Below are 26,465 nucleotides of genomic sequence, written 5' to 3'. Positions count from 1 at the left end.
AGGAATTCATAGTGTGGTATAATTTAAAAATTCTATCTACAGCTGAGGAAAGAGGTAACTAGCGCGTTTTACGGTAACAAAGTATTTTCTAATATTCGACTTCCGCAGTTTCACAAAATTCTTTCAGCATTTGAATACGCACAGTGTAATGTAGAAATAAAAATGTATTTTAATAACAATATTTTCCACATCTGCGGTCAACAAATCAGCACCTGTTTGAAAGGCGTTATGTATCATGTGCGCTGCAATACCGATTTGATAACTTGTGATGTACAGGCCTTAGATCTGAAGGAATGACTATGAAAAATAGCATGGAAAGACATCCTTCTGCTAATGCTAGTTTCTTTTCTTCGTCTCCATAAATTATTTTTACTGAAAGTTTCTATATTTTTGAGGAAGATGCAGCAGTATTTAAATATCTTTTATGCTCTTGCGTCCCCAAGTGCTTCGAAATATCATTCCTACTGCCGTGAAATAAAGAAAATTATCCATTACATTTCACATATTTGACAAAGTAATCGCTTCTGGATTTTTTTTAAATAAAAAGAGATTCACTTCATAGATGATCTTTGAATCCGCATCCTCTTTTCTTACGAATTAGGACAAAAATCTAAAAAAATAAATTATGACATAAATTGTTTTAAAATTTTAATAGAAAACTTTGTAAGTACATACGTACAAAATTACATGAAAATATTTGATTGAAAACAAGTCATTCAATAATTTAAATATAATTGATTGTTATAAAGCAAATTTATTTTTAAAATTATTTTAATCCAATCCTCTCTTTCTTTCTGATTATAAAAATGTAAATAGGTTTTATTTTTTTCCCAGAATTTTGCGTAGCGTACGTAAATCGTAGGCGTCACTTGCAAGGCCGGCGCTAGACCTTTTTCCACCACCACAAAATATAAATAACACCAGTGCTGTCTGCTAAATAAAAAATATGCATTTATGAAATAACTAAATCACTTATCTAAATAATCTGAAATGCTTATTTGTTGACATCCCATTTTCAATAGCACTAACGCGCAGTTCAATTTGCATCGCATAAGTGACCGTTAAAATACTCAATATGCGAAGGTGTTGTCGCGTTACTTCGTGGACGTCCGGCAGTCTTTTCAGACCGGCACCATGACCCTTTTCATCTCTAAAATTCCCCCGTTTCCAATTTTTGCGTAAGATTTGATACTTTTATAACGATGTTCCAAATGATTCTAGATCGCTAACGAGACATGTCGCGATAAGAAAAAAATCTGTGTAAGTGTACAAAGGGCTTTCTTTTCATTTTACTGCCACAATATGTTTTCGTCGCTGCCATCTCGAGAAATGCCACTGTTCATTTATTGTAAGTTCACCAATCCAACCATGGTTGAAATAATACTTCTCATATGTAACGCAATAAATATTAGCACTATAATTGAAAAATCGCGAAGACAATGGTCAAAATACCGCAGTGATTCATGCACTACAACGATGCGCTTCTCAACCGTGACGTCACGCCGCCTTAAAAAGGGGGGTTGGGGAGGGAGCGGAGGGGAGATGTTGGCCAGACGGCAAGCCACGGGTAGGGGTGGAGCATGGCGGGTCTACTTGCTTATATGGTCTAAGCACGAATATTACAATAGTAATGGAGTCCCCTTGGGTCTAAGGTCCCAGCCAACTAGCAGCTGGCCAGTCGCTCACATGCTTTAAGCGGTGAGTATCGGCGGAGTATTTAAACTGCGCTCGGTATAAAATGTACGAACTTTGCCGTCCAAAAGGCAAATTTGCGTAAAAATATCATAAAAGTCCAGTCATCGCATCTATGTCGCATTTATTTGCGCACATCGCATCTATATCGCATTTGCGATTTGCACGCATCTCTAATGATGAGGAATTAAAGCCATAGGTTGCTGTGTACCGTAAAAGTATTAATGTAAAACTTAAAAAAAAACAAAAGAGATCAAGTGGGGTTGCGTCCCTTAATGGTGTCTACATTTCTTTATTGAATTAGTGAAGTGCAAGGTCTTCAAGTTCCTCTGCGTCTATTTCAGCGTCCTTACAAGTTCAAACCTTTCAATGCCACCACGTCCACTTTTCCTTATGAATAGATAAGTAGGTATCTACATATAACTGCAAATGATCCTTTCACAGAAAAAGATCAAAGCAACAAACAGACTCAAAAATATACACAATAGCTATTCATCCAAAATTCCCATTGGGTGGACTTTGTTTAGGACCCGCGGTCGTATGCATGTTCATGGCTTCAATAATTTATCATGGAAACAGTGCATTTTATTTTGACAGCGCGTTAAAAAAGTGAAAACATTATTACTTATAACACTTGATGCAGACAAGTGGAGAAAGTTACCAATCATGATGGTAAATCTATGGAAAATAACCAGAATTATTCTAGAAACCACGAAAAAGTTTTTTTTCGAACGTTCAAAACGTTCGTTTTTTTTCGAGGTATATGATCCTTAAATGACCTCCACACACCACTCAATCAGGTATCGGTCAGCCTCTGCGGGGGAAGGACAGCGGATACAAAGTGCATAGTATCAGAGATGGTAGTCATAAATTATTAACTCATGAAGGAATTTTCGCGGCGCTTCCCCATATTTCCCCATATCCTACATGATTTTACAATGATTCACTCCCTGATAATTTATTTTACAACGTAACCATAACCAAGCAACCAACGTAACCATCCCACATATTCACATTTAGTCTTTTTTATTCCTTCAGTTCGTATTTGGCCTACGTTCCCAATGAAGCATCCTTCAAGTTTCAACAACTCATCCAATACATGTATTTTCACACCTCTTTGTTTTTCTCTTGGACTTTTCATTCCTTCATTCGCAAACTTCTGAAATATAATCCACTAAATGCTGGCCCACTTCATGGCCTTGAAGCGCAAATTCTAACTTTGTAACCTTGAACAGTATTTGAAGAACAATTTCACGATCCATCGTAGACTCTTTCTTGGGATTGCAGTTCTTCGCAATGATGAAAATGAATACCTACCCCGGACGAACGACTTTGCAAAAAATAACAAAATTTCAGGCAAGGCGCATAAACGACCGAGAGAATTTCATTAATATCATGACTCGTAGCGCCTTTTCTCTTAGGAAACATTTTCGTGACTTCCTTTGCGGGTAATTTAATTCTAAAAGCTTTGATATCTCCAGCATGCCATCACGAAATCATGTGAAACACCGCAGAGTTTGAGTTAAGCCGTTGAGAGGGGGCGGAGACGATATTTTTTAAGATCAACCCGAACATACCTAAATATCGGGCATCTTGGTGAAGTTCTCACTCGAGTGGAAGATGTCGCGGCTTTGGTGTCTCCTGTTGTGCGTCGCTTTGGCAGCCGGCTCCACTGCCTTTGAGCCGGTATCCCACCTCCACCACAGTCACAGTCGTCGACCTGACTCAGAGAAGAATTCCAACCACTCAAAGGTACATAAATTGGCTTATTAATAAAAGGCACGTAAACGCTGCCCGCGCTCGCCATTAACCTGTCTTCAACTTCTCGTTCACTCACACCGGAAAGATGACACTGGTCACCATTTTTCCCTGAAGAGCTTTCATGACGGTAATTCCCGCTAGAGAGTGGCATTAAAGCTCACCGTGGCAGCGACTTCGAATTAGGGCAGAAAGGCCCACACAAGATTGTTTAACACTGTATTCGCAAATGTTTACTTGCGAAAGATCCGCAGAGAAAAAATCTTCAAATCATGCGGGTGACTACCGTAAAAGTTATCACCGCGGTTAGTCCCGGTATACTTTAAACAAAAAAAGTTTACTTGTTATTATGTCCACCGAATTGATAAGGGCAGAGTACACCCGTTTTATCTCATTAGTAATTGGAAAGTATTTCTTTATACCTCACATTTTACATAGGGTTCGGATTGGGTTGGCGGCTTTGTCTTAGCCTACCACCCCATGGAACCGGGTTCAATTCGAGCGATGAGAGGGTTTTTCGGAGATAACTCGATGCTTACTTGAGTGCTCTGTGGTGTACGGCACTCCGTCGGTCGGATAGGATGTGAAGCCGCGATCCCCTTGGTGCGTTTCATTTAGAGCAGGAAATGTCGACGCCGGGTTTCTCTTCACTACGCAAATGAGCTAAGCCGGCGCACGCTTCTTCTAATACCCAACAACATATATATTTATTATTTATGTTTTTCTAACCACAAAAGACGTTGCCACACATCATCGCGATTTTCGAGTTTAGATGAGGGAAATGAAATAAGCGTGATCAAGATACTTGTGTGTTTAGATTAAGATAAAATGACAAGATTCTAAGTACATAAGATTAGCACTTCTTGCAACACTTAGAAGACGAGCGCTTTGTAGAGTTATGACAAGGATTTACCAATTCTAATGGTTGTTTTTCGATGCATATTTTATCCATAATATTGAATCCATCAAATCTTAGTTGACTCATTCATATGAAAGCGCATTAATAACATATCCTTTGCACCTCTAAAAGAACAAAAGGCGTTAATGATTGGACATATGCGTATAGAACATGGTGGGTGGATCATTCATCAGAAAAATTTGCCGCAGCTATTTTTCTAAAATTTTACACGATGGCCAGGATTCAGGAAATAGGCTTCAGGCATATTTTCCCCGAAATTCATCATCGATCACCCATCTAACGCCAAAAATTGATACTAATCTAATGGAGAAGAGGAATTTCAGAATTTGCCCTAATTAAGAAGTTTTTAACGAACAGCGTGACTTGAAACAGAGGAACATTATTTTTGGTAAAATGATAAATTTAATTCACATCGAAACTTTTTCTTCCAGTTTTACTTGCAAAGGATTAAGCTATGCCTTGTATGTAATTAAAAACTTAAATTTAGTTTACGATAAAATGGTTAAGTTTACATCCTTTCAGAGCTCAATCGTGTGAAAAAAACTTAAATTATTTTCTACTATTTTTAAGAGTTTCTCTGAATTCAGCTAGTCTTAGTTGTGAAAAATCATCGTATACGGCATATTATTTGAGAGACGCTATTACTATATGCTAAGAAAAAGGTGTATGTAATATGGTTTGGCAATGGAGTTAGCTAGCTCTGGTGGTTCTTGTGGTGGTTGTCCCATCGTGTAAAATTTTAGAAACTTACCTACTTCTCTTCATTAAGTAACTTTAATATCCCGAAATCGGGTTGAGAATGATAATACTCATTTCTAAGGGGAGCCTAACAGGAAAATAAGCAATCACCCACTTCAAATGCCAAAATTGTTCATATTCTTGTATTTAATCTTCATGTCTACACTCAGTTGCTCTTTGAAATCACTGCTAGTCATAAAAACTCACTACGCTATTGTTGTCATTCAATTTTTTATTCCAACTGGGGGAAAGTTGCCACTTTTCAACTGCTTTACCAATGAAGAAGTGATAAAACGAGCCAAGTCAATAAGGCTTCCACGCGAACCATCATATTGTTTTTGGATGTGGATACGCACGGGAATTAACTATAAATAATTATAAAAATAAAATCATGGATGAAATTCACAAAACAAATATGTTTTGCGTTTTCGAAAGTACAATCACCTGTTCCTTAAAATGTAAAAATAATGCATGCCATAAAGGCCCAAACTCCGACTTATGTCGGTAATCTCATAGATGCGCACCTTATGATGGCATTCAATAATTATAGGAGGGTTCTTGGCAGAGCAAAGTTAAGCACAGGGTTGCTCCACTAATTTCCTCTTTGGGGCATTTTCAGCATTCTTCCTATTTTTCTCGGCCAAAAGGCTAGAAATTCGCAGTTACCACAGGCTATTGGTACCCATGAATTAAAATTTCAACGCAAGCTAAAGAGGCATCATTGCCTCCTTAGCAAACTAATTAAAAATTCGCAATTCATATTGATTGGTGATACTAAGCTATAATTTTCAAACTAGTTATAATTTTCAATGTATATAAATGTATTTCTTCCGGATTAATTCCTCTGCGCTTTCCCAGCACGCATTCTAAAACCTGGTTTTGTTCCTCAACACAGGCCGTTTCCTGCTCAATAGAAGGTGATGTCCTCGCAGGTCCCGATTACAGGAGCTATTTGCAGTGCCAAAAGAAAAACGAAAGTCTGGCCGCAGCCCTTTTCACGTGTACTCCAGGATCATACTTCAGCGTGAAAAAAAAGACGTGCCTCCTGCTTCCTGGTGGAGGATTAATACTTCACGAGACACATGATGTGCCCTGCAATGGAATATCTGTACATGCCAACGATATGGACGCTAAGCGATATTTTATATGCGTACAGTCAACCTTCCTCCACATGCAATGTATGTATCCAAAGATTTTTAACGCCAAAACACATGAGTGCATTTCAAAGGAAATACATCCGGACTTCAACAAAATAAAAGACGGAAATGTAGCCCAAAGTGAGAAAATACTGAAGAAAGGGCATCACCATAAACTTGCAAAGATAGATGGATGGTTGAGCAACAGTGGAAAAAGGTACAGACGTGACATATTGGCGCCCAAAGCATGCGCAACGAGTAACAGTGGCAGACTCGAACGCATAGAATTTGAATTGGAATCGAAGAACCTAAAATGTGAGACCTCAGGAAACCACTCAATCAACTTCGACTGCTCCATTTTTTATGAATGCATATTAAATTCAGCAAGAGCGTATACGAGAAAAATGCATTCGTGCCCAGCAGGAACAGGGTTTAGCAAGACATCAAAAAAATGCGTGTCAGAAAGCACGTTAGGAAAAACGTGCGGTGTTGAGAAAGATCCAGTAACATATGACCATTGTAAGTGCGTGGGAAGCACCCCTAGCTATAACTGCAGAGGACACTACGATTGCACATGGAATAGCAACACAAACCGTTATACAAGGAGGATCATTGCCTGCAAGGCAGGTCTATTCAGCTACAAAGAAAAGAAATGCGTTCAAAGAACGGCAACAGATTGCACACCAAGCCTGAAGAAAGCAATTGCAGCAAATTTCATTGAGAAAACGAAGACCACGACCAAAACGCCTGGAACGACGACAAATAAGCATAAAACAACCACAACTCCCACTACAACCAAAAAGCCAACCTCTAGCACCTATAAAACAACTTCAACTACCACTAAAACAACAACAAAGCCTACCACAACAACAACAAAGCCCACTACAACATCAACTAAGCCTACAACGACGACAAAAAAAGCCACCACAACAACGACAAAGCCCACTACAACTACAACTAAACCTACAACAACAACGACAAAGCCCACTACAACATCAACTAAGCCTACCACAACAACAACTAAACCCACCACCACAAAGCCCACTACTACAACAACAAAATACACCACAACCACAACAAAGCCCACCACAACATCAACAAAGTCCACTACAACATCAACAAAGCCTACCACAACAACAACTAAACCCACCACAACGACAACAAAACCTACCACAACAACAACTAAACCTACAACAACAAAACCCACAACAACCACAACAAAGCCCACCACAACATCAACAAAGCCTACAACAACTGCTACTAAAACCACCACAACAACAACTAAACCCACCACAACGACAACAAAACCTACCACAACAACAACTAAACCTACAACAACGACAACAAAATACACCACAACCACAACAAAGCCCACTACAACATCAACTAAGCCTACCACGACCACAACAAAACCTACCACAACAACAACTAAACCTACAACAACAAAACCCACAACAACCACAACAAAGCCCACTACAACAACAAATAAACCTACAACAACGACAACAAAATACACCACAACCACAAAAACGCCCACTACAACAACAACAATAACAAAACCCACTACAACATCAACTAAGCCTACCACGACCACAACAAAGCCCACCACAACAACAACTGAACCAACCACAACAACAACTAAACCCACCACAACGACAACAAAACCAACCACAACCACAACAAAGCCCACCACAACATCAACAAAGCCTACAACAACTGCTACTAAAACCACCACAACAACAACTAAACCCACCACAACGACAACAAAACCTACCACAACAACAACTAAACCTACAACAACAAAACCCACAACAACCACAACAAAGCCCACTACAACAACAAATAAACCTACAACACCTGCTACTAAAACCACCACAACAACAACTAAACCCACCACAACGACAACAAAACCTACCACAACAACAACTAAACCTACAACAACGACAACAAAATACACCACAACCACAACAAAGCCCACTACAACATCAACTAAGCCTACCACGACCACAACAAAGCCCACCATAACAACAACTAAATACACCACAACGACAACAAAATACACCACAACCACAACAAAGCCCCCAACAACGACAACAAAATACACCACAACCACAACAAAGCCCACAACAACGACAACAAAATACACCACAACCACAACAAAGCCCACAACAACGACAACAAAATACACCACAACGAAGCCTACCACAGCATCAACAAAGCCGGCTACAACATCTACTAAGCCTACTACTACAACAACAAATCCCACTACAATGACAACAAAATACACCACAACTACAACAACAACAAAACCCACTACAACATCAACTAAGCCTACCACGACCACAACAAAGCCCACCACAACAACAACTAAACCAACCACAACAACAACTAAACCCACCACAACGACAACAAAACCCACCACAACATTAACTAAGCCTACAACAACGACAACAAAACCTACCACAACAAAGCCCACTACAACAACAACAAAATACACCACAATCACAACAAAGCCTACCACAGCAACAACGAAGTCCACAACAACAAAAAGGCCCACCACAACAACAAAGAAGCCCACCACAACAACAAAGAAGCCCACCACAACAACAAAGAAGCCCACAACAACAACAAAGAAGCCCACCACAACAACAAAGAAGCCCACCACAACAACAAAGAAGCCCACAACAACAACAAAGAAGCCCACCACAACAACCACTAAACCATCAACAACGACAACAGAATGCACCACTACCACAAAAAAGCCTACCATCACAACAAAGCCTACCACGACCACTTCTAAAACAACTGAATACCACTAAGGCTTCAACTGGAATTTTGAACATTCCACAAAAAACATGCTTCAAGTCCATCAACTTATGAAAAGCTGTAACATCAACCGCAGCAATATAGCTCAATGCTCCGACTCCAATCTGCCCCTATAACATTGAATGTAACGCAATTGCCAGTCATGACGTCCATTGCAGTAAATACCACTTCACGGACGACAAAACAATAACGTCGATGCCGTCAGCTTCAACATTATAGACGAAACAAGTAGAAATGGATGACCAGTACACTTGGACGAGGACCAACTTGAGTTCATCTTTGATTCTTCACCCACAAATGTGTCTGAGTCAAATGATTCATATCTAAATACATGTAAATATTTAATGACTGGTCTCAACAGTACGTTAATTTGGGCACCTAGTACGTCCAAAGAGACAATCGTACAATAATTCTCAATTACCCTATCAAATATGTATTTCAATTCTGTATGATTAGAACCTAACGTTGTATCTAAGAATGGATCACTTACAAATTAAACAGATTGGCTTTAGTAAAAAAACCTCAGCAAAAATGATTCCAAGACTATACCACTGATTACCCCCCCCCCCCCTTCTTCACGCATATTCTTCATTTATTCTCTCTTATGTTGTGCAGAACAAGATTTATGCTCAAGAAAGATCGTAATTTTTACAACGAATCAAATTTACGCTGCTAATTAGAACGAAAGAATATTTATTTTCACAACAGATTTTCATTTATGTTTGCTGAACCAAAGTACGCAGAACACATTCCTCATTATAGCATAGTTATCTCCCACATCCGTCACCAAAAACTTTCGGGGAAGGGTTTTCTGCAGAGGGGTTCACTTTGGGGGTACAATCCACACCGCATCTCCCGATTTATATTAATCATCTCTACATTTTCGGGAGTGTGGGGAAATACAAGATTCTCCCACCATTACCTCTCGCAAAAGCCTTGCTTTGGACGATGATGCCATTGTAGCTCCAAGAAGGTTGGTTTGGATGGTGAGCGAGGAGATCATCCCTACATAACCATTACCAGTCAAGCTAAACTCATGCCTTTACAAAAGAGGCGGCCGGGTATGCAGTCTCTTCCATAATTTCAAGGATGTTTTTGGTGAGGGCTCAAGACCAATGTTAATAAATTTCTGTGGTTAAGCATTTGGCAAGAGGTAAGCTTTGTTTGGTGAGTTTCGCTTAGCTTGATTTTTACTTAGCCTGGGGTGGATGAGGTCAAGCACTCCTCTCTTTCCACACTCCAGAGATCTTTTGATAGAGAAATGGTAATATTTGGCTCGCAGGCCGGGATTAGTTAACAAATAATAATTATCCTTTTTCCGCATAGATTCAACCCTTCTCCTTTCCTACCGATTTTACCTTCTTTTTCTCCTTGTTTTTCATACAGGCAATTTCATAGTAATATCAGGAGGGATAACAGTGGTTGGTATAATAAGAAGAACAATTTGAATTTTTAAAATGATGATAAATTGATTATCTAAAATTTTTACATTGGTCTTAAAATTATGATAGCTAGAAGTAGTGGAAGCGATTTGGGCTCTTGGTGCATCGATGGCTAAGGTCATTTCACGCAGATTTTTTAAAAAATAGAATGAGAAATACCTAATTGGAATAAAAGATAGTAAAAAGGGATCGTTGTCACTCTTAAGGCACCTGTAATTTTTCTTATTTGATTGGCGCAAGATACATTATAATTGAAGTCGTGCGATCCGTACCCGAAGTTGTGTTAGTGAAAACGCGATGTATATTAATGCCGCAACGGAACTCGCGAAATTTCCCCGGACATTTCACGAGTATCCTTAATTGCGGACGCCAGCAACTACAAGGAAAAAAGTCCAAAGTAGGCGGCAGTGCCGTGATTTTCCGGAAATATTATAGGGTTAGTTTCTCTCAGTAGTTTTAATTCCCCGAAATAGAGTGGAGATTTTCATCACAGCAGATATTGCTTAAGCCGCGACCAAATACCTCACACGGTTCCAAGGTGCTGTAACCACTCGGTCATCTACTTTAAACAGCGGTAATTCCAAATGATGACAATGATTGGTGATGAGAGCTCTAGACACTTGGTACCTTCTACAGACCTGAGTTAGGGGCATACTGTGGTCAATACCAGAGATGCATTCTCTCAGAAAGCGTTCCTTTCTTCTTTCATGGTTTTCCGTGCTTTTGCTCGAAGATGTCGGGGAGGCAAGACTGGAGTTTATCAGATACATTTTTGGAAAACAAGAAGAGATTATTCACGTTGCTTTATTGTCTCCGTGCATTCACCTGCTCACGATGGCGATAGAGGTCGTCAGGCGACACTCGAGGACCGTGGGATGCGAGCATTTGCGGCCTCAATTGTCTTTGGTAAGGGCCTCGACGTATCGTCCGGTGTCAAGTTGGCCGTCGTGTTCGAATTAAAAACTTACCATGGAAATTGACCAGTCGGCTTTCTTTGGGAGGTTGCCTCGAAAAGTGAAAGCTATCTCATTTTACCACGTTTTACTTCATTGGTTTTCTGGTTAGTTAATGTGTTTGTCCTTCCGGTAAAAACCTTGCCACTCAAATTTCGACCACTTCCTCGTTAGCTAGAGCGCAGACACTTTCAGGATAGCTCAGACCTGGATGACAAGGTTATTGTCTTACACTTTTACTATAATATGGGAGCAGTATCTCGAGAAATATTCATAAAGCAAAATTAAATATGGAGATTATTTCCAAAAAAGGCCACCGAAATCCCATGGAGGCGCTGCAATCATCACAGGTTCAGCGTCCTCTGGATGGCAGTTCTCTACACTACTCCCTCATCGGGGTATCCTGATCGAAACGTGAAGTCATAACGGATTTATACCCTATTTTAAAAAGGTATTCGACTACATCCACCATGTTAAGGATACTCATCGAAATGCCAGTTTGTACTGGCTTCCAATGTCCAGTTCCTATTTTTATGGCCTCGATCAAACTTTTGAATTTTAAAAGTCCCAACTTTGCCCCCTCTTTATTAGCCCCGGTGATAGCCCCCTTCAACCGTCTCACATTCATCAGTTTGAACCAAACTTAAACCTGATTTAGAGACCACAGTGTTTTTTCAGCAGTGTGGGACATGAGTCTCAGGTTGACTTAAGTCTGTAGAGCAGAGCCAGTTTCATGGCTGAAAACATGAAGGGCCAAACTGACCTTCATCTTGTGAAATTGCCAAGGGTTAAGACAGCGGTCGTTAATATTAGGCGCCAGCTTCAACTCCTACTTCTGCTGGATATGGTGTAGGTCACATAATTAACTTGCACTTACAATGTTGCAGGGCAACCCCATATTCTTTCACCACCGCATCTGGCAAGAGAAAATCATGGACCAACAGTGCACTTCGCAAGTTTTTGAGCAGGTGTGGCATATCAGGAAAGAAATAAAGTCTATCATCATCTCTGGCAGGGTGAGGGACATAGCTCACTTCTGAGTATTTCCCCACTCTAACGCCATAGCTGCTCCAGAAGCCCTGATTTTTTGAACCCATATCACTGACAATCCCAACGACAGTGAAGCAGACACCTTCCACTGCCTGCACGCAGTCATTAAAAATCCATGGAGATTATCCGCCTGCGAAGTTTTGTTGGTGAAGTGGTAGCCGATTAACTGCTTCCTATTTCTATTCACTCCACGAATCATTACCACATAAAGCTGAATGCCTAAATCATTAGAATTTGTATCATCAAGTGTGACATGGCCCTCACATGAGGGGCATAAATAATTCCATTCCATTTCCATCTCACCCACCATCAAAATGCAGTTTTTCTCTAAAGACGAGGAAAATGCAGGACCCTGACTTACCAGAAGAGTGAGCACATATTTTAAAATTCCAGGAAATATGTCTATGTTTCTCAGCTTGCGGCAAAGAGTACTTTATAAAGGAAGTGGGTATCCTTTTCGGACAAGCACCTTATACCCTTTCCAACCAACTGCAAACCTTATCTGCAGTGCTTCCTCGATGACCCCTTTGGTACAGGAATTTTTCATCCTGCCGCATAAAAGAATTTTCACCTGAGCTGGCTGGCTGAGAAAGGGGAGTGGAGGAAAACGACTACGAACTTCTTGCAGTTGTGCTCTTGTGGCCTGAAGAGATTTCTCTGTCAGCCACAGTTTTCGCTCCAGTGCTTTTATTTTCATTAACAGCTCTGCCTCCTGAAAATAATCGTAATGATAATCATATTAGTGGGAATATAATAATCATTTATGCATATTATTTATTTATTTCATGTAAGATAATGTTAGCGTAATAACATCAACGGTAAACAATGCACTCAGAGCAACATTCTAGAAAAGACAGAAAGGCTGTGTTGAAGGTTTGAAAGGAATGGCCCAATTAGAAAAAGAATACATACACACTTTCAATATCACCACAGGAGTAAGGTAAGGATTTGGGTGGTCCCCTCTTTTAACTTGGCACTAGAAAAATCTTTGAATGCAACTATATCCGTAGCGAGAGGGGCAAGTATTGAAGGAGAAATAAATATATTGGCATATGCTTATGATAGCCTTAGAAGCAGATAGTTAAACTGACCTGAAATTACTAGCCCAGTCGTTCTGGAAGATGCACTATAAAGAGGATTGCAGTCAAAATGAAGATAAAACGAAAGATGTGCAAAATGGAAGAGTTGCAAAGCCTAATACAAAAAGGCCGCTATATACGGTGAATGATCATGTGATCATGAATGCAAAATAAAGCATGTTCTAATATTCACAGAATAATCATACATTCAGCATGATCATACGCATGATCATTCACCGCGTATAGCACCCTTAACATGGAATGGCCAATTGGTTGACGACGTAGGACTAGAGGGAGGGGTTAACTTGGCGGACGACAGAGGAGTCTGGAAAGAACTTTTCTCAAGGATTAAAGGAAACAGCTAAGTAAGTGGCTTACAATAGGAATATCATCAATGAAAAATGTTAAATATGTCACAATGACCTATAGCAGAATTATTTTAACCATATTCTGAAGTAGAAAATTGAAAATAAGAATTACAATTCTGCAAAATACTTTTGACATTCTGCCATACAATTGCAACCCATAACACTAGGCCCTTTAATGTATCCTATACTTAGGACAAAATGATTTCTATAGTCTCCTAAGAAATACTATCTGTGAAGTAGAGAAAGAAAACTGAAAATTACATTTCATTATGAATCATATTCTGCAAGTTAATCATGAAAATCCATTCATTCAGTTTATTAATGCATGCCTAAAATTAAGAAAATTTATAGCCAATCAGTGATATCCAATCATTATTTTCTATAATCTATTAAAAGAAAAGGTTATACAACAGTAAAAGTAAATTTTGAACCCAATTTGATGCAATACATGTTATATGTTAATGGCATTTGCATTGTGAGGTTTTTGGCTTTTAGGTTGTACTCCACCTTCTCCTTGAAACTCTAATGGAATACCTTCACAGAATATATTCGTCAAAGCCATGGATACTAACATCAACCATTAAGGAACTAATAAATGGTCATGTAGTATCCTACAGGTATAGGCCGGTAAGATAGTGTAGTTGAACTTCCAATGCCAAGGTATTTAACAAAGACAACTTACCCTATCAGTAATTGTACAATCCTGCGCTGGTTCTTCCTGAGTTGCTTCCTCACCAAAATACACTTCTGGAACCTGCTTTAACAGCAACATGAACATGCAGGTGATCATAAAATTAAATTTGCGAATGAATTCTGCAATAAAATGCTAAATGAACAAGAATATGGAAGCAATGGAAAAAGAAATGGCAGACGAGGAGAAAGAAACGCCATCAATGGATTTAGGAGTACAATATCCCTGGTTTAATAAGGAATTAATGTTGAAGGAGTTTTCAATCCACACGAAATCATGATGAGGCAAAATATCAGTTAGAAACTAACTATTCAAAGTAAACCATTTCCTTGACATTTATAACAGCACAGTTAATGAGACCGACTTAAATGAAAGTAACTCTATATTTTAAAGAATTCTAGACAAATCAATATGAATGAGACAAAATATTAACATTAAAACGATTAATGAGAAAACAATGCACAATTTATAGTTCTCCATAGCCATATCTATAGAATATCTCTCAATTGCCAGGCATGAATAGTACCTCCTCGATAAACACCGAAGCAATTACACCAAAATCTAAATAATTAGAAATTTTCACTTCTTATTATGTGGTTGCAAAGCTCTAATACGTACCATAAGTAAAGGTTCGGCCAACGAAGTATCAAGTGCAGAGGAAGCATCAGTAGCCACCACCATTTCAGGAACGTCTACGATTGTCCTCTTCAGAATTCTCTTCTAAGGAGTAACAGGTTTTGGACAAGTAGGCACATTGAACAATGGATGAATTGCATTCTGTTCCAATTTACTTCAGCCATTCGCGCGATTGCTTTCGAATTGCTAATCCTCAAAAAGTTAACACACTCATTGCTATTTGTAATTCATAACTCCGAGGGCCAAGACAAAATGTCGATGTTGATATGTTTGTCGGCTATAACCTGCGATGTGGAAGTTATAATATTATTCCTACAAAACTGGAATTAAAATACGAAGCGAATCAAGAAAAAAAGAGTCGCAAAAGAAACTCGTCGCGATTTTAACAGCATTTAGTTCAGCATTCATACCACTGAAGTGATAGTCACTCTTCCATTGAACTACACACACATAAAGCAATGAGAAGCACCTATCCCTAATATGTATATCCAAAGCTGCAGACTTAGATTCTACGTAAAAATGTAATTGTCTTCATTTGTTCTAAAAGACTGTAAAATTACTTCATACCGACATCAGTACAAACAAATATTTCAATTGTAAACAGAACCAGCAATATTGATAACATCCAAATATGTACCCAGTGTATTCACGGTTTCTCGTGTAATGTGCGGTATATTGTGTCAATCACCGCAATCAAGACTAATATTCATATATTATACATGAAATATCACATGTCAGCTATAAATAGAAAACAACAGCATTTTCAACACTGGTCTCCAGATAGGTACGACGCTGGATTATTTTCACCGGTATACCTATTAGAAAAATTACTGTTTTTGCACATTTGAAACAAAATAACAAAGATAAATGGATCAATACTATCAACATTTTAAGGCAATTGTATTTAATGAGCTATTATGTTTAAAAAAAACTTACCTCACATCGGCGGGAAGACGTGGTTGGCTGCCACTTGTCCCTTCGGCGGCAATCCAGCGGGCTCTGTACACGTGAAATGATATCTCATTATGTCCAAGCCAAACCAGTCGTAAGAAAGGGCGACTCCTGGGGCCGTATTCTGTATTTCGTCGGTGCCGCACCGGTCGGTTTCCCTTTCAAGCCCACCGACTGGACATCAAACCGTACCGACAACGGATTCCGCACCGACGACGACACTTTCAGCGATTCTGTAAGGTCGTCGGTTTCAAACCAGTCGGTACGGTTCCCCTTCCTTCCCAAACAGGGAAAATCCGAATATATCCGAAGTTTCACGTGTCTCCACCAATGAAAGAAGGGTAAAAACAAGTGAAGACTCATTGGCACAGTTTGTTGTCGTCATTCTCAATCTTTTTATTTGCGGAAATTACGACTTATTGCTAGATTAAGATAAACGATATTGGATAAGTTGTTAACAATGCTTATATAATGTGTGGTAGTAATGCTGTACCTACAGAATCGAAGGAAACAATATATTACAACATCACAATAAAGTTTGTATGTGATGGAGATTGTTGTTGCTGGAATGAATTATTGAAACTATCCTTGAGATCGTAGTTTCTTTTTTTAAATATCGGTTCCGTATAATGCTATTTATTCATGATTTGGTAATATAGTTGTCATTAAGTAAGTTCCGTATAAATGTTATCAACGGAAGGTTATGCCATTGGCACCGTAGCAGACGAAAATAGCATACCATGGAACGTGAACGTAGGATTCAAATGCAAATGTAATAATAGAGGAACAAGTTAGGAAATTGTTATAAAAATATGGAGCTGGGTGCAATTAAAAGAAGTGTAATGACGAGGAAGTAAATAAATTGTGATTGGGTGAAATACATATGTATAAGTTGCGCATTCCAAGTGAGAGAAAATGATAATATTGCGGTAAACCTCATACTTATTAACAAATATCTTCTTTTATCGTCAAGGGAATCAATGGCTGACGATGAAATGAAATATAGTTGCCCGTTACAAATGAAAGAAACTGATACCGTTGTGGCAAACTTCATACTTAAATAAAAAGATCTTATTTCTATGCCGAGAGAAACGCCAAATTGATGATTGAGTGAAATAACAGTCGCCTATTCAGAGTGATATAAAGTGATAACATTGCGGCAAAACTCATATTTAATCAAAAATATCTTTTTTATGTCAAAGGAGCAAGTAAATGATGATAGAGAGAAATAAAGCCTATTACAAGCGAGTGAAAGTGCGGTAACATAAATGAGAGAAAGTCATTATATGTTAGCAAACCTCATTTTTATTAACCATTATCTTATATTTCTGTCAAGGTAATTAATATAGATGATGACACAGTGAATTATAGAGGCGTATTCGAAGGGGCAGAAAAAGATAACATTGGAGAAAACCTCATTATTTACTCGGTGATGAGGTAAAAACAAAATAAAACGTACAATGCGCACCGGGGAATTCATGAAACCCACTAGTCGGTGGCCGTACCGACACCTCTTTGCTGTCGGTACGGCTACCGACGATCTCCCGTCCTCTCGTCGGTGCCGCACTGACCGGGTTCGTACAGAATCGCACGACTTCTTACCGGGAGTCGGTGTGACGTCGCACCCGACGAATCGGTGCCGCACCGATCGGTTTGGAGTTACAGAATACGGCCCCTGAGCGGGGGAATACGGATTTGGGCTCTAGTGGACATGTATTTTCCATCATATCTCAATTTTTTTTATCTTAAATAAAAAGCCTGCAATCCACCATTCCTTTTACGATTGGCTCTGAATGCGTATGCAAGGTTGCTTTCATCAAAGAATAAATATGATATCTATTGACTAGTAGTATTCATTTCATAATCTTACAAGCCAACCACGTTTTTCGTTTTTGATACCTAAAATTACATTTTAAAATTTATTCCAACCATCTCATCAAACATATTCGAAATTTTCAATGATTTATGGTTCCGTTAAAAAAATTATGGCGATATATTTTTATATTTTCATCACTTATAGAACTTCATCTATGTTGTACGGTATACTGTACAACATGTACAATAAACTGCATAACATAGATGAGCTATTATAGTATAGCAACCCCAACTATTTTTTTCCATAAATTGCGTTTGCATTTACATATGATTAATATCGAGAATAGCCATCGCTCGGGAGAAGACAGCAAATGAATCGAAAATTTTCAATCTTGAGAAAAATTGATTTTTGATGAGCAATTTCACCAGAAATAAAGTAATGCAAATAAATTACCTAAAGCCATCGTTTTTTTTTAAATACTAACAAATGTCTGCTCTGGTTGCAGACAAAATTCTTTAGTTAGCTTCAAGTCGTGCTGAGGTTGGTTTTACGTTTGGCAACATTTACAAACACAACCTGCATATTTCAAGTGAAGAGTTCTAACCGTTCCCAATAGAATCAATTTGATATACGAATTAATACTTCAAAAGTCCCATTCTTCGAGACCCACAGTAGATTCTCCGCTATATTCTTCGTGGCTGAGTCTCACTTTTTAATGCAGCGTCAGAAGCGAAGTAATAAATTGTCAAAAACCAAGGGCATTTTGAATCTGCAAATGCTCCTCTCTTCATTACGCAAATGGACAGAACGCTACGTCAAAATCACATCATCAATCAAAACTTAAGTCCAAGTTATACTTGAAGTTTTTTGGGCGTTGGGCTCTGCCTTTCTACGTAGTTAAGATCACATGCATTACGCAAGAAATGAAGAATGCTCTTCAGAACTTCATATAAATAAACAAAGATATAGATTTTTAACTTCGAAAACAAAAAACAAATAATAAAAATAACTTTCAAAACAATAACCCATCGAGGATAGAAGAACCACACCCTTGTCACTGAAAAGCACGATAAGCAAGCATATTACTGTAACAATGCAACGTTTATTTTTCATCCATTTTCCCCCAAGATATCATGAATATTTCCAGTAATTCTTTTATTTTGTGACTCTTGGTCTTCCTCCTGCACCTCCACTCAGCAGAATTAAAATACCATACTCTCCATCCCATAGGAAGCACCTCTAAGGTACCATCTGATGGTATCATTTTGTTAATCATATTTTTTTAACATCTTTTTTTGACATTTTAAAGTACCAGGGTCCTTCAATAAGTAATGCCCCTTATTTTTTCTCAGAATGTATTTATTTTAACGAGTCAGAATTTGGTGACAATATGCATCAACATGTTTTGTCCATGCCTTATTTTTCTACGTAGTAACCATTACGTTCCAAGGCCTAGCGTCAACATTTTGTAGGAGCATGCATTCTCTGGTGGCAATAGCTCCTGTCTTGTAGGCGTTGCCAAGCCGAGCGTGGCTGATCATGGAGCTCTGTTTCTGCATCCCCTGAGGCTGTAACATTCTTTACCCATCGCCCAAATTCACTCCTACTAACTGCAGCGTAACCATAAACTGCACACAAACGTTTTTTTCCGTACACAAAAATTCAGTAACAGCACATTGCTTTGGTTAGTGGTAGTTAATAATAATAATAATTAGTAGTAAGTAGTTAGTAATATTTCTGTGACCGTGCGGTGTGTATGTGGCGGTCCTGTTGCATGCCGCATGTTGGTGATTTGTCACCTCCTGCCAAACACCCTAGAGGTGGCTCACAGGGTATTATGTAGGCGGCGATTAAATGCTTTTATTTATCCATGCACTTGTGGTGATCATGGTGATTGGTCACCCCCTGCCAGACACCCTTGGCTCGCATGGAGTTTCAGTAGATATAGAAGAATAAATGAAGTAGTGAAGGTCAGCGAAAGCTCACACCCTGCCAAACACCTTTGAGGAACCCCGTCACCAGAATTCCTGAAACACGTGGACAAGCTAAAAATTGGGGTGGGGGGGAGAAAAAGGAGCTTTTCGCGTTACCACATCCACTCAGAAAATTTCGGCGTTGCCAATTCAGCGGAGGCAGTGGGCGTAAATTTAATCACTTTTCGTAAAATCCTTTTTTCTCATCGTAGAACCTCGATCAAAAGACGCATTTAATCGCTCAACGGCAATGAGTATGATAGGTGTAATTGTTTACCTCCAAGTACTGGCATTAGTAAAGTAAAAATGTACTACGAAAGGTCATATTGGCAGCGGTTACCTCATGCTGTGACGCCCGTCTCCCGAGCATCCGGATTATCTCTGAGAGCCCAAGAAAGGGTTCGAAAAAGGGTCGCCCTTCCGTCCAGTATACCTGACCATTTCTTGGCCCCACAAAACCATCCCATCCTTCTTTACATGTTCCATATATTTCATTCGAGGTCTTCCTTTTCCGTTCTTGCCATACACTTGTCCCTCGACGATTGCCTTCATCAGACCATAATGTCTCAAGATTTGGCCTATAAGGTTGTTGCGTCTTCTTATCAAGGTTTTTCTTCTCCTACTTTTTCTTCTCTCACAAGTCTTCTCTCCCTCCTACTCTTCTTAGGACTTCCTCATCACTAATTCGGTCGATCCATTTGATCCTCATCACCACGGGCGTACCCAGCGGAGGGCAGGGTGGGCCAGCTGCCCCCTCGCCCCCTAGAAGCAAAAATTGCAAAAGTCTTTAAGAAAAATCAGTTCTGAATTGAAACGAAAGAATTCAATAAATTTTCTTTAAACCCACGAAAAATGATATGTATTATCATAAGATGTGTAACTAAAATATAAATATTTTTCAAGGAATTAATCTCATAAACTAATATCACAACTAGGCTTGGCCCCCCTAGACCATAGCTTGCCCCCCCCCCCCTCGTTATGATCCTGGGTACGCCCTTGCTCATCACCCTTCTGTAGCACCACACTTCGAAGGCCTTCACCCATTATCATTCCTCGGCTCTTATTATATTGTTCTACAAATGCTTTAATCATTGCGGATATGTTTAGCTATCTTGCGGAATCATCGGGGACAAAAATTAAAATACAAACATTTCAAAAAGTGTTTTCCGAGGTCCCAATGCTAAAGAGTGAACGAAATGTAGGATAAATTTAGATTAATAGGTATGAATTCTATCCATCGATGTACTTCGAGCAAAAACCTCACATATCACTTTCCAACTAGAATTGAAAATAATTTTTTAATACATTCACTACCGCAACAATATTCAAATCGCAAAAGTCAATAGAATGGTTAGAACATTTTGAAAGACATTAACATGATGCAAGATTTACATATTTTTGGTGAAAAATGTTCATAAATTTGTAAAATTTCATTGCCTATCAACGTGTACTGTTTCAATTTTCAAATACTTGCCCTCTTCACCAAATACCACGAAGGACTTCGCAAGTTATCCGTTGTAAACTCAGTTCATTCACCTTTGCGATAAGGAGGAGAGAAGAACAACCGCAGCACGTATTGTGACGGCGCGCCGTCACAATACGTGCTGCGGTTGGAATGACGAATGGAATTTTCCAGAGATCTGAAAACAAAATATCAAAGGAAGAGCATTAAGGAAGGATTATGATCTGTCTTATATGAGCCTAGGAAACCATAATGCTTCGTCATAATACGAACCGCAAGCATCTACGAAGAAATTGCTGAATCTATACCCCTACCCGTGGAACTTTTCTCCTAGTTTTCTTGGAAGTGATATACCCGTGACTTCCTTCACGAATGATGATAATTCATACGCTTTGACAATAAATAGCATTCCATCACGAAAGAATGTTCATCGCCGAGTACCTCAAAGAAGACATCGAGAGGGGAGGCATTTGTTTCTGGCATCAGCTCGAATGCAACCGAATATCGTGAATTTCAGTCCGCGTCTCAAATGATCACTTGTCCGGATGATGCGGCTTTGGTTTCCCTTGTTCTGCTTGGCTTTGGGAGCCGATCGAATTGCCTTCAAGTTGGCGGAGAGCTCCGACCTCTCTGACGAGCAAGGCCATCTGATAAACCCATATGGAACCTTCAACTCATCAGAGGTAATTGATTAACTATTAACAGCTCATTCATAAAGACACAAGTTGATTGATCATTTTCTAGCATGGAGGTAGTCATGAAATCATCTATCATTACCCTCTGATTAACATTTTGTACTACGATCGTCTTTAATCTCTTCACGTAACTATTAAACAGTGACGATGAAATATATTAAAACTGGAATAGGATATTTTTCTTCCAAGCAAAAAACATACAGAAATTTAACCCCGAATTCCGTCTATTTCCACTCGGGAGAAACGTGGAGGATAAGCGAAAATGTTACCCGAATATTGCGTTATTTGAGCCAGCCCAAAGAAAGATGTTGAATGACATCTAGAACATGCTCGAATAAAAAATATCACGATCCACTAAATTACGGCAGCGATCATTTCGTTGAGAGAATATTGAGAAGAGTGATGCCAAACTGCCATTCCACGCATCCTTTGAACGTATGCAAACACTCATAACAGAGTGCCAAAATGGTTTAGTTCAAAAAAAGAATTTCGGATCCCACGAAAGGCGACGTAAATAAAGAAATTTTAAGAGTAAATGGCAATTCCTTACTTGAATACAAGTTGAAATATCTTTCGTTGTCGTATTTTAGCATGCTTTTAAAAATGTGAAAAACTTCATTTTTCAGAGAATTTTTTTGTAAATTCATGATTTTTCAATATTTTGTTTTCATTTGTGAAGGAAAGCAATTGTGTTTTTATGTTTCGGGGGGGTCCGGACCCCCCGGACCTCCCCTCTCGCTACGCCACTGGTGTCACTAGTAATAATAATAATAATATCCGCTAAAATATTACCTATTCAATAAACGCTACTGCAACAATTTTGCAAAGCTGCGGCATCCAATATAGATGGGCGTAAGACCCAACGACGCTGGCTGTGGTATCCAACGAGTTGGTTGTCACAGCCATCTCTTACCCAGCCATTTAAAATGGCTGCCTCATCCAACTAAATAGATGGCGCCCCAGCATTTATCTAAATTGGGTGTGGGATCCAACTCTTAGATACCACGACCAATTTTTTCTTTCAGTGCACTATTTCAATATGCACAACCTGAATTACGAAGTAAAAAAATTTTAATGCAAAAAATAACTATGGAATGAAGGATAATTAAATGTATCGCCACTTCTGAATGCGACAAAATTTCTGTTCCTTCTATGTATGATCTTTTCTATGGCTCCGGCATGTATTTTATGAAAAGCGATGTTGAATAAGGCGAAGATGATGATGTCAGACGGATAATTGGCTTTCCAATTTTATTATGAAAATTTACTGTAAGAGAAACGTTTATTTCCACTTCCTTGACGCGCTGGCGAATAATAGCGCGTGGTTTTAATTAATTTTTCGCTTAAAGTCAAGTTCACAGTGGACTTAAAATTGATCCATATCTCCAGAAACCCAAGCACTCTTTCTTTACCATACTGTTAGCTGCCTTAGTTAATTACGTAACCACTGAAAAATGAAAAAAAAACTTTCAATAATAATGCTTCCTTTCCGTAGGCAGCTTTATGCAAAGCCTTTATCGAGAAGAAAGTGATACAGCATTGTCATATACCTGGTCTACAATGAATTTAAGTCGTAAGAGAGCCAAAATTCCTTATCTCCGTTGAACGTAAACCGTAAGACGTGTTTCGTAAGAAAGTGATACTCTGTTTCTAAGCATTCTTGTGTGCTTTAATTTTGCGGAGAGTATACATAAAACCTCCAGGATGAATCAAATAGAGCGTCAATAATCTTTTAAATCTCAATAAATACTCCTTGCTGGAGGATTAATCTCACACGAGCGTTGCAATCAGCAGAAACACAAAAATGTATTAATTGGTAATAGTCCCTCGATACTTTCCCGTTTAGGAGTCCGACAGACATTCAACTCCTTCCATGTAGCGGGATGCACTCGGCTGTGGCCCTGGCTCATCGGTTGAAGACTAAGTCGACTGACATGATGAAGACGATATCAGACGAGCAATCAACTCCTCTATATCATCCTGCAAATTGTCTGAATGACACATGTCCTCTTCCACTTTCTTGACGTATTCAACATAGTTTTTCCAGTTCTCCGAAGAAATAGTATCAAAGCTTTCTGCTATCATTTTTTCCACCCTTGGTCATCTTAAAGATTGAATTCCTCATTCCGACGTAATGTTTCACTTGAGCCCAAACCATCTCAATTGGGTTTAACTCGCAATGTTATGATGTTAGTCTTAGTGCAGTACGGCCGTATTCCTTAGCTCCTTAGCATCAACCTTAAATTTTTCAAATTTTCCCCGTACTTAGTTTACTATGAATAAAAGATCTCTTTTCAAGCTTTCCTCATCCTAGCTAATTCCTTCACAAGGCAACCATTCTTTAATGTTTTCTTTCCTCCAGCTTGTAGTAGGCAAGGATTCCAATTTCCTTGAGTGATAAAAGGCAACTATTACTACTATCTACCAATATTATTGATCCTTCGGTTAGGTTTGCAAGAAGTGAGTGCTCAAACCAGCTCTCGCAACACTCGCCATCCATTTCGTCATGCTCATTCATTGAGTTCTTTTTGCGCAGAAACACATGCGATGATCATTTTATAAACCCTTTTTCCGTCCCTGCATGCATAGTTGCTGATCGTCCTCCTCGGGAAGAGGGGGCCTTAAGCCCAGTTCTTATTCAAGCAAGAAAAGCTTTACGCGGAGTTTCTATTTTTTGCCTCGCCAAGTCATGATCATTGTTTGTCCAAAGTTAAGCCAAGTTTAATCTCTGAATACAACGATGATCTGTTGGCGACGATATTTTTGGCTGTCTTAAATAATTGTGCCGCCAACGAATAATGTTATCCTTTTCCATAAGGATGCTTCTTTCCCCATGCGTTCGTACAAGAAGCCTATGTCCAAAAGAAGACGATACATTTTAGTCCTTTTAAAATCTGGGAGATCACTATTCATATTTACTGAGCTTAATATGGATTTCAAAGTCGGAGAAATATTTTTCACGAATAATTCATATACCTTCCTTCTAATTCCCGATCTCACAAAATCGTCGAAAATCACTGTTCTCGAATATTTGTAAGGCCGTCTACTTTATTTTAGTATTTGAAGAAGTTATCAATGGACTACGGAGGCTTTCCTTTCTCACTCTGTGACCAGTGAACTCTGAGCACCCAGTTGCCTCCGAAGTTTCTCGGCTGGCCTCACTAGAGCCGAGAGATTTCCCGAAGTACGAGAAGACGTTGAGCACCCACTCTCTTTCGTAGCTTCTGAGCTTCTCACCTTTTCTCCTCCTCTTTGTATCCGATATAGTAATAGGGCACGTTACAGCTGCGATTGGAGTAAATAACACTCCACAACTCTCAATCTCAGCAGACTCGTTCACTCCAAAAAATGCAACGACAAACTGAACGCCTTCGCAAATTCTCCCCCCCGCCCCTTCGGCAGGGTCGCTTTTCGTGCCGATGTTTTATGGTACCTCATGAACGGAATTTGAGGAAAACCCAGAGCGCCCTTTTGTAAAAGGCATGCACTGGAAGGGGTAGCCCTTCGCACGGATGATGAGATATTCTCTTTCTTGGTTTCTGCGGCGAGACCAAAACACCCAAGGCGAAATTCCATCTTATGTCCAAGCCGTCAAAATTTGCTTGCATCCACGTATCAATGGATTGAAATATAAATATTTTTGTTGCGACGTATGGGTGTTTTCTGCAAAGGATAACAAACGAAGAGGTATATATTACAAAGTATGCATTGACAAAAAACTCCATTTACGCCCGAGAATTTTCCCTCTGCGCGCAACACAACGAAAGAAGCTCGGCCCAGCAGCGCCATTATATTTTTTCTTTGGATGAAAACCCTGTAACTCCCTTCAGAATTTATATAAGCTAATGACTTTTTCACTACAAATAACTTTGCAGTTTTTTTTACAATTTTATACGCAGCAGATGAAGACCTACAGCGTAGGAAATGTAAGTTAGTAAACGACCACTTGTTACCTAGCAAAAATCCCAATCTTCATGTCCTTAAGGATGTTAAGTCGGTATAACAAGACTTTAACTCAATTATTGTAAAATTGGTGATGAGATTCAAAGAGAAAAGAGTATAAACAATTTTTGTAGAAGATTCAATCCAGTATAAGCAATTACGAGAAGAAGTTCAAGTAAAAAAAACACTTTTGCAACGGAAATTAAAGGAAATTTTTTTACAGCCTTTGCTATATTTTTATAGAAAAATTATTAGTTTTTCGATGAGTGCAGCGTCTTTTTCTACATTAGAATACAATGCTAATCTGTGCATAGCGCAATAATAATTTTCATGCCGCT

General features: G+C 39.0%; 1 protein-coding gene across 1 annotated transcript in view; it reads left to right on the top strand.

Moving 5' to 3' along the window:
• The first annotated feature begins 3,251 nt into the window (after positions 1-3,251).
• LOC124171251 (mucin-2-like) overlaps positions 3,252-26,465 on the top strand; it is a 36,823-nt gene continuing 13,609 nt past the window's right edge. The window contains exons 1-4 of the mRNA XM_046550394.1: positions 3,252-3,444; positions 6,003-9,056; positions 12,352-12,480; positions 22,036-22,173. Coding sequence (XP_046406350.1) covers positions 3,313-3,444; positions 6,003-9,056; positions 12,352-12,480; positions 22,036-22,173 — 3,453 coding nt within the window. The 5' untranslated portion in view covers positions 3,252-3,312. The remainder of the gene's footprint in view (positions 3,445-6,002; positions 9,057-12,351; positions 12,481-22,035; positions 22,174-26,465) is intronic.

Source organism: Ischnura elegans, chromosome X (assembly GCF_921293095.1).
Source record: "Ischnura elegans chromosome X, ioIscEleg1.1, whole genome shotgun sequence".
NCBI classification, from domain to species: Eukaryota; Metazoa; Arthropoda; class Insecta; order Odonata; family Coenagrionidae; genus Ischnura; species Ischnura elegans.
The sequence above is the reverse complement of the archived record's forward strand: the minus strand, read 5'-3'. Positions and strand labels throughout refer to the sequence as shown.